At 41.6% G+C, this 9,967-nt stretch overlaps 1 protein-coding gene and 1 pseudogene across 1 annotated transcript; both read right to left on the bottom strand.

Annotated features, from left to right (window-relative positions):
- Positions 1 to 5,622: 5,622 nt before the first annotated feature.
- On the bottom strand, positions 5,623 to 6,777 carry LOC148565208 (uncharacterized). Its single transcript, XM_088487127.1, has one exon. The coding sequence runs from the start codon at positions 6,775 to 6,777 to the stop codon at positions 5,623 to 5,625; it is 1,155 nt and encodes a 384-aa protein (XP_088343253.1).
- An 872-nt stretch (positions 6,778 to 7,649) lies between these two features.
- On the bottom strand, positions 7,650 to 8,240 carry LOC148565207 (2-hydroxyisoflavanone synthase pseudogene; annotated as a pseudogene).
- Between the last annotated feature and the right edge of the window lie 1,727 nt (positions 8,241 to 9,967).

The raw sequence follows: 9,967 nt of genomic DNA, 5'->3' as shown, positions 1-9,967 counted from the left end.
TCAGCTTTCTCTTCAACTTATCAACCTGTCAAGTTTGAAAACATTAATTTACTCTATGTACTAAAAATTTATTTCACTAATAAATTATCACATACATCTTGTATCAAATCCATTTTCCTTTCTCAATTCGATCGACGCCCATTTTTTTGTGCAGGCATTGCTTTGCTCCCTCTACTTTCCATCTTGTCCTGCTTTGCACATTTAGAGATAAAATATTTGAAAAGCAGCAAAAAGAAAGAACTAGCTAGAGTCTCTGATATGTTTCTTATGACAAGTAAAAGAACCAAGCTTCCACTTTCCAGATTCAGATAATATTCAAAAGAGGAAGAGAAATTCTATCTGCCTACTACAGTTAAAGTAGTTTAAGCATTGAAATCAAAATTCTTTTAGTATACAGTGTATAACTAATTCTATCTTGAAAATTGCCTAAACAATAGAACAATTAACACATTACGACAAACAAACAACCAAGGTAAAAAGCAAAAATGAAAAATGATCAAAACTTATTCAAAATGCAAATACCTTATCAAGGTAAGGCTATTCAAGAAACTTGTTCAGCCAATCAATCTTCAGCAAAAACACGAAAACAAGAAACATTGCATCAATAAAAACCTAACCTAAACCCCAAAAAATTCAACCAAAATGAAACTAGTCAATGCATTCAGGAACCTTGATTTCACAAACAAGTTCATAAGAACACAAAATAAAGACCGTAACTATTACAAGTTCTTATCATAGAATAGGAAATAGAATTAGAGTTAGCGATGGAACATAGGATAATATAATTAGAGTTAGCGATGGAATTGAATGAAAGAAAACAGTGATGAAAGAGAAAGGAGATTAGGGTTAACTGCACAGCTGAGGCAAGATCAAAGAGAGAAATGCAGCAACACACGGAGAAGAGCAAGCACTAGTGGCAAGATCGAAGAGAGAAACGCACATTAGGCTTCGAAAGGGAGCGACGCGAACAAGGCCGACGGAAGGGGTGTGACGGAGAAGAACCAGGAAGGGGTATGACAGAGCTTCAGTGCGATGGAAGTTCAGTGCAATGGAGGTTCGGTGCGACGGCAGTGCAAGGCTTATAGCACCGCCGATGGAGCATTTAGAGGGATGAGTGTAGAGGTGCGGAAATGGGAATTGAAATGGAGAGAAGAACGTGATTCCCAAAACTTTATTTTAATATTTCTGACAGAAAATTTTAAATTACAGAAGAATTTTTCATCTGTAATAATTTAATAAAACTGCAATGTTTTGCCCATTTAATTACAGATGAATTTTCCATCTGTAACCATTTTTCACAAAAAAAAATTAATTTTTTCGACAGAATTATCGACGGATTCTCTTTTCCGTCTGTAATTTATGCTAATTCATTTTTTTTTCTGACAAAAAATTTCTCTGAAATTATGTCTGTATTTCCGTGGGATAAAATCTGTCGGAAATATCTGTCTGTAATAACTAGTTTTCTAGTAGTGTTATCTACAAAGACCCGGGTTATCTTAGACGATAGGAACTTTTGTCCCTTACGATTTTTTTATAAAAGTAGTTTAATGCTATAAATTTTTTGTACCATAATCTATAATGTGAAGACTGACATAATTTTAAAAGATTTATAATCTTGTAATATTATTATAGATAAAAATATTAGTATAATTACTAATTTTTAAGCACATTAAATCTTAACAATACGGTTCACTAGAAAATTCCACTAATTCTATTTTTTTATAGACAGAAGTAACCCTTGAAAGACAAACCAACTAAAAAGATTTAGTGACTATTTTATTCCAAAATAATAGTTATGAATCATGAGATAATTTGACATAATAGTTATGTATCAATATCATGATATAAATAAGATTTTGAAAATTGAATCGATCGTTCAAACTAACTCTAGTTACTTGTTTATCGGTTAAGAAATTCAATTGATTCAGCCGTATTTCAACTGAAATAACTATATTATAAAAAAAATATATAAAGATGTAAATAAACAAATAAAAATATTAGTGTAGATTTTAAAAATACACATATTAAACGTACTATATGAAAATATTGAGAAAGAAAAACCTAAAAGATATATTAATCGAATTAAATTAAATATGCAAATCTAACAATGGGTTGGGCTAAATGTTGGGAATAAATAGTATGACCACAATTCAATCAATCATGTGTTAAATAATTTGTTATTGTTATTATATTAAAATGTTAATATAATAAATTTTTTGATTAAATTTAGAGATTTATTATTGTAATAGTGATAATAATATTGAGAGATAAATCTTTTATAATTTAATCTAAATTGTTCTTGGTCATAGGATTATTAAAAAGGACATTATAATTCGAAAAGATCAATATATATATATTGTACATGATGTCTCTGGTACGGGTTGAGAGATGGATCGAGAACTTGCGGATTGAGGCAGATGCCGGATCACTTGACTGGAGCAATGGGAGGAGGTACCTACAAAGACACTCCGACGCTCAAGTCAGAATGGATCTGAGAGGTATAAGGTGTGAGGAATGACTGAATACCTGGAGGGACCTAGGTCCTCTATTTATAGGTGATGGTGAATATCTTATCTTATCTTATTTGGCTAAGATAAGGGAGACGTTTGAATTATCTTATCTTATCTTATTTGGCTAAGATAAGGGAGATGTTTGAATTCGAAAGTTGGTTAGGAGCTCTAGTGGGCTGGTTCTGGGCCTTCTGGAAGGGCGAAGCGGGTCAGACCCTGGTAACCGGGTTCGGGGACCATTCCGGGTGTAGGATCCGTGGGCCGGATCCGTAACAGTTGTCCCCGGAGGGAGAGAGTGAGGGTGCTCGGTCTCATCGCTGGAGGAACCTTTTCCTTGCCATTGTGGTTTGGTAAGGAGATCGTTGTTTGGTTTTTCCGATCAAGGTCAAGAATTTGGGGAGTTTCTAGCCGTTTCATGGTCAGGCGAGGACCGCATTTTTTGTGCGACTCATCACATGTCGGATTTGATGACCTTTCCGAGGAAGGGCCCGAAGATCGGGTCTGGAACAGTTGCTCCTGGAGCATGAGAGCATGCTTACTTGGTCTCAATGCTAAGTTGTTTGGAGAGTCCAATTCTCTGTAGTTCGGGAGACTGTGAGGAGCCTAGAAAGGGCGTGACGTCATCCTGCACTGATTGGCGGGATGTTGGTTAGTCCGATTTTCTGCGAGTTGGAAGACCGTCAGCTCATGCTTGTTTTGTGTGGCCTTTTCTAGGCCGTTATTGTGAACTTATTTTAGGCCTCTTGGTGGGCCGATTTCAAGACTTTGTTTATTTAGCTTATTTGGATTTCCGTTTTGTTGGTCTCACGGTGATCGATCCCGGGCCGTCATTTTTTATTGTTTGGATACCCGTTTTGTTTTTTGGATATCTGTTTTGTGGCCTCGGGATGATCGATTCCCGGGTAGCCGTTTACTTATTTGGATATCCGTTTGGTTATTTGGATATCTGTTTTATTGGCCTCGGGGTGATCGATTCCCGAGTAGCCGTTTACTTATTTGGATATCTGTTTTATTATTTGGATATCCGTTTTATTGGCCTCGGGGTGATCGATTCCCGAGTAGCCATTTACTTATTTGGATATCTGTTTTGTTATTTGGATATCCGTTTTATTGGCCTCGGGGTGATCGATTCCCGAGTAGCCGTTTACTTATTTGGATATCCGTTTTGTTGTTTGGATATCCGTTTTATTGGCCTCGGGGTGATAGATTCCCGAGTAGCCGTTTACTTATTTGGATATCCGTTTTATTGTTTGGATATCCGTTTTATTGGCCTCGGGACTCGGGGTGATCGATTCCCGAGTAGCCATTTATTTATTTGGATATCCGTTTTATTGGCTTCAGGGTGATCGATTCCCAGGTGTTTGGCCGTTTTACTCTTTTTTCCGTTACGACAATATGGGACGAAGTAGGGCAAGTGCATTTTTAAATGAAATTTTGTTAAGTTTGGGCCTCGTTAAAACCCTCCATTTTGGGGGAGGGAAAGAGTTCCCTAAAATAATACAAGGAGAATAAAATAAAATAATATAAGTGAAAGACATAGTTTTAAGGGACGGAGTGTTCCTACGTGTAATATCGCCGTAAGTTGGCGGCATTCTAGGTTCTCGGGATCTCGGTTCCATCGAGTTTTTCGAGCTTGTAGGCTCCTTTCCCAATTATTCCTTTGACTAGGTCGGGCTTTTGCAGGACTTGCCTGACTGCTTGGTCGGTTCAAACCGTAATGGGGTGGGCCTGGAAATATTGTTCGAGACGGCGGGATGCCGTGAGGAGTGAAAAGGTGAGTTTCTCGAGGCGTGAGTAGCGCGATTCCGTGTCTTGTGAGACTTTGCTTATGAAGTAGATGGGTCGCTGGGCCTTATTCTCGTCTTCTCGGATAAGCGCTGCTGCGAGTGCTTCCTCTGTTATAGATAGGTATAGGTAGAGGACCTCTCCTGTTTGGGGTTTAGCGAGAATCGGGGGTTTTTCTAGGACTTCTTGAAATGTTGGAATGCCTCTTCGCATTCCGCTTCCCATTTAAAGGGGGTTTCTTTCTTCATAAGTTTGAAGAAAGGGTTCGCCTTTTGGGCCGACGCGCCGAGAAAATGACATAGTGCAGTTAGTTGGCCGATAAGTTTCTGGATGTCTTTGAGATTTTTCGCACTTGCCATTTCGAGGACGGCTCTACATTTTTCGGGGTTAGCTTCTACCCCACGTTGCGTGATCATGAAACCGAGAAACTTTCATGCTTCCATCCCGAAGGTGCATTTTGTCGGGTTGAGGCGCATTTGATGTCTTCTTAGGGTGTTCATTATAAGCTGATGAGTTGCCCGCCGGATTCGGTCTTGGCGAGCATGTCATCTATGTAGACTTCCAGCTTGGTCCCAGACAGGTTTTGGAAAATCTTGTTGACGAGCCTTTGGTAAGTAGCTCCGGCATTTTTTAGGCTGAAGGGCATGACTGTGTAGCAGTATGTGCCGTCGGGAGTGATAAAGGCCGTCTTCTTCTCGTTGGGTCGGTGCATGGGTATCTGATTGTATCCGGAATGTGCGTCCATAAAACTGAGGTACTAGTGGCCGGATGCGGCGTCTACCAACCCGTCAATATTCAGTAGAGGGAAGGCATCTTTTGGACTGGCTTTATTCAAGTCCGTGTGGTTGACGCACATCCGCCACTTCCCATTAGCCTTTTTGACTAGCACAACGTTAGCCAGCCAGGTTGTGTAGGGCAGTTCCCTGATAAAGCTTGCTTCAAGGAGGGCTTTAACCTGTTTTTTGACTTCGGCTGCTCGATCGGGAGACATTTTTTGTCACCTCTGTGCCACAGGTTTAGCCTTGGGGTCTACGACTAGTCGGTGAGACATTAGATCGGGGTCTATTCCCGACATATCGGCAGGTGTGAATGCAAACAAGTCTCTGCTTTGTCTTAGGAGGCGTGAGAGATCCTCTTTAAGGTCGTATAGGAAGTTCTTGTTGATGAAAGTATATTCTTCTTTGGTTTGCCCTATTTGCAATTTTCTCCATGTCCCCTTCTGGTTCCGGCCTAGGTTGCCCATCTTGTCAGGCGTCTAGGTTGGCTAAGAATATGCCGGCCGCGTTCCGAGATTTCTTTCGCAGGGCTAACCTGGTGTTGTCACATTCTACTGCGATCTCCCGGTCTCCGTGATAGTTCCGATGGAGCCATCCTCTGATGTGAACTTCATGAGAAGGTATTTGGTGAAGATGACGGCGGAGAGGTCGTTAATTGTTTTTCTTCTGAGGATGCTGTTGTAGGCGGTGGAGTCTTTGAGAACCACGAACTTGGATAGGATTGTCTTCCTTTGGTTTCCCGTTCCTATCATGAGGGGAAGGACGATGGAACCGTCTGGTTTGAGGAAGTTGTCTCCGAGTCCCGTGACTCCGTTGCGGTGTGTCTGTAGATTGTCGTTGCGGAGTCCGAGTTTGTCGAAGGCTCCTCTGAAGAGGATGTTAGAGTTTGCTCCTGTATCCACCAGTATTCTTCTTACTAGTCCCGTTCCAATCTTTGCCGAGATGACGAAGGGGGCGTCTTCTGCCGAGGTGCCGTGCTGGCAATCCTCGGGGGAGAATGTTATCGCTCTATTGGTGGTGGCAATTGGGGTTTGGTCTCTGACTGCCAGGATCTTGAGATCCTTCTTTAGTGCTGATTTTGATTTCCCTGGGGTGTCTTTCCTTGTGATAACGTTCACGATAATGGTCGGATCTGTTTCAGGGCTTTCCCTAGAGGTTTGTCTCTGTGTCATCGGGTTACGTCCTTCTTTTTCTGGTGATCTGTCTTTTTCTGCACGTCTTGGTTCCCTGATGATTTTGGCAAACTCGGGGAGTTTGCCGTCTCGTATGGCTTGCTCGAGGGCGTCTTTTAGGTCGAAACAATCTTGTGTCCTGAGTCCGCATCCTCGGTGGTAGTCGCAGTACAAGGTCTTGTTGCCGCCCGTTCTTTCCTTGAGTTGTCGGGCCCTCGGGAGAATACCTCGATCGGCTATTTGGTGGTATATCTCGGTGATATGGGCCGTCAGAGGTGTGTAGTTAGAGAATTTTCCGATTCTGGGGGGTTGGTTTACGTTTGCTGGTTTGGGATGTTCTTTATGGTTTTCTCTTGGTGGGGGGTTATGTCGAGGTGCCGTGCTGCCGTGTCGTGTGCTGCCGTGCTGCCGTTTATTGGCAGCTACGACTTGGCTTACTTCCTTGTCGTTTATGTACTCCTTTGCAGCGCTCTGGATCTCGTGCATGGTCCACACTGGTCTGGTAGTTAGGTATTTCCAAAAGTCTTCATTCATGATCCCGTTAGTTAGGCAAAGGCTTGCGACTGAGTCCGTGAGTCCGTCGACCGTTAAACATTCATCGTTGAAGCCGATCGAGGTATTTTCTCGTGGACTCGTCTTGTCTCTAGGTGACTCGCAATAAGCTGATGGGGTGTTTAGCTTTGGTGATTCTGGTGGTGAATTGGGCCATGAACTTTCATGAGATATCGTGGAAGCCAGTTATGGATCCGTTGGGGAGGGCGTTGAACCATTTAATCGCTGGCCCGACTAGGGTTACCGGGAAGGCCCTACCTCGGACCGCGTCAGCGGCCCCTTCCAGGTTCATCCTGGCCTTGAAGGCCGTTAGGTGCTCCTGGGGGTCCTTGGTTCCGTCGTACTTCATATCCGTAGGTTTTTCGAATCCTTTAGGGAGTTTTGCTTTCAGGATTCTTTCAGTGAAGGGAGTGGCTCCCATTATCACGTGGTCATTTCTTGTGCGTTTGGCCTCTCGATGTCGTCGGTCGTCGTCCGTGTCATGTTGATGAGCCGGGTTGCGTGAGACGCTGCGATCATACCTTTTTCCGTGTCGTCGTTCAGGCATCCTGTCGTGTCCGTGGTCACGTGAGATGCTGCAATTGTATCTCTTGGCATGTCGCCGTTCTGGCAATCCGCCGTGCCTGGTTTCATGGCGAGATCTTGATTTGGAGGTTGCGTGACTTCCGTTTTCGGTATTGTGCTTTTCTTTGGGTGTAACTCGGCCTTTGAGGTCTTGCACCCTGAGGCACAGCTCTTGGATTGTTTGGACCGCCTTCTTTCCTAGGCCGTCGGGTGGCCCGGCTTCAGTGGGAGAACGGTTGTCCTCTCCTGGTTGTTGCTGGGTTGGGGTTGGTTGGCAATGTGCGCGCTTATTATCCTCCCGTGGGTGGGAGGAGTGTTATCTTGGAGTTCGGGAGTTGGGGTGTTGGGTGGAGGATTGCTCCTCGAGGTTCTCCGTCATGCCGCCACGATTTGGCTGTCCCCCATATCTGTTCAAGAACCTTGAGAACTTTCTTGATCTCTTGGCTCCTGAGAGGTCTGAGCTTGGCCACTGTGGTAGCGTTTAAGGAGGTCGTTCATGATGAGCTTCCTTACGAATTTTCAGTAAGGTCCGAAGGGGATCATGGCGACAGAGTTGTCATAGGTGAGGCGGCGGATGGCAGAGGTTTGGAACCTGGTGTTGAAGGAGGTGACCTCGTGGGTTTAGAGGAAGAGCTTGAAGAGTTCAAAAGAAGAAGCAACCACGGTGGGCATGGAGCCGAAATGGAGGGAGAAGATGGGGCCATGGCGTTTGGAGAGACGGATGAAGGAGTGGTAAATGAGAGGGTCCAAGAGGTGGAGGTGTCCCACTAAAGGGAGGCGAGACTTTGGGCTCAGAGGAATTAGAATTTCACCGTTGGAGTAAGGCGAAGGTGCATAAAGAGTGTTATCACTAAGAAGGTGATTGCAAGTCGAAGAAACATTGTTCCTTTGGGATTTCGCCATTGGAGTAAGGCGAATGTGTGTTATCACTGCAAAAGTGATGCAAGTTAAGGAAACATTATTCCTTTGGGATTTCGCTGTTGGAGTAGGGCGAAGGTGTGTTATCACTACAAAGGTGATGCAAGTTAAGGAAACATTATTCCTTTTTGCTCTCAGTTACACGCAAGAAATCTGAGTTTGATGATTGCTCTTCTGGGTTATCCGCCATGCCGCCACAACGCTACAAAGTTCCCACAGACGGCGCCAATGTACAAGATGTCTCTGGTACGGGTTGAGAGATGGATCGAGAACTTGCGGGTTGAGGCAGATGCCGGATCACTTGACTGGAGCAATGGGGGGAGGTACCTGCAAAGACACTCTGACGCTCAAGTCAGAATGGATCTGAGAGGTATAAGGTGTGAGGAATGAATGAATACTTGGAGGGACCTGGGTCCTCTATTTATAGGTGATGGTGAATATCTTATCTTATCTTATTTGGCTAAGATAAGGGAGACGTTTGAATTATCTTATCTTATCTTATTTGGCTAAAATAAGGGAGACGTTTGAATTCGAAAGTTGGTTAGAAGCTCTAGTGGGCTGGTTCTGGGCCTTCTGGAAGGGCGAAGCGGGTCAAACCCTGGTAACCGGGTTCGGGGACCGTTCCGGGTGTAGGATCCGTAACATATATATATATATATATATATATATATGTTGCATATAGAGATATGACCATTGAACTGACTCAATTTGAGAATTCTTAATGGTTATAATTACCGCATATTTGTCAATAGGATATTCTCAAGATGAACATGATAATAGAGTTTCCTTTGACTTGCGACTATCATAGTAATTGATAATGCATTTATTATACTTTGATTCTGGACACCTAATACCCTAGGGTGCTAATTGAATGGATATTGGGTATGATTTAAATACTTGTAGAATTAATGATTATTCAATAAAGAATTCGTCAACTCTCGGTAAAGAGTTTGAGCTCTATGATTATAATGACTGAGATGAATAAAATCTTGGCCAAGGGAATTGAATGAATGAAGAAATGGGTTTCTTAAGTCATTCACAGTTCATTATAATAATGGTAACAAGTTAGAGTTTGACAATTAAACCATACTCTAAGGGTGTGTGTGGTTCAAAGATTAAATTTTATTACCAAGTAATCTCATTCCTAGACATTATATTCCTATGAATGAGATTACTTGGAATATATGATTCCCATATTTGGTTGTAAAATTTAATACATTGGAATATTATGTAATAATCCTAGAAATGACTAAATTTTTGTTTGGTTGAGTTTAAATATCTTGGTCATATTATGTAATATGTCAAAGTTACCCTTAATCATTCAAATTAAAATATTAATGACTAAAAGTTAAATATTTTTTAAATTTACTAAAATACCCCTAATAACAAATATCTTTAGTTAAAATTATTATTGATTCTAAAATTTTTTAAATTTACTAAAATACCCCTAATAACAAATATCTTTAGTTAAAATTATTATTGATTCTAAATTTTTAAAATTTATTAAAATACCCCTAATAACAAATATGTTTAGTTAAAATTATTATTGATTTTAATTTTTTAAATTTACTAAAATATCCCTAATAACAAATATGTTTAGTTAAATTATTATTGACTCTAAATTTTTTTAAATTTACTAAAATACCCCTAGTATCAAATATCTTTAGTTAAATTATTATTGATTCTAATT

The sequence above is a fragment of the Arachis ipaensis genome, chromosome B5, assembly GCF_059453495.1.
Source record: "Arachis ipaensis isolate K30076 ecotype BB chromosome B5, ASM5945349v1, whole genome shotgun sequence".
Taxonomy (NCBI): Eukaryota; Viridiplantae; Streptophyta; class Magnoliopsida; order Fabales; family Fabaceae; genus Arachis; species Arachis ipaensis.
The sequence above is the reverse complement of the archived record's forward strand: the minus strand, read 5'-3'. Positions and strand labels throughout refer to the sequence as shown.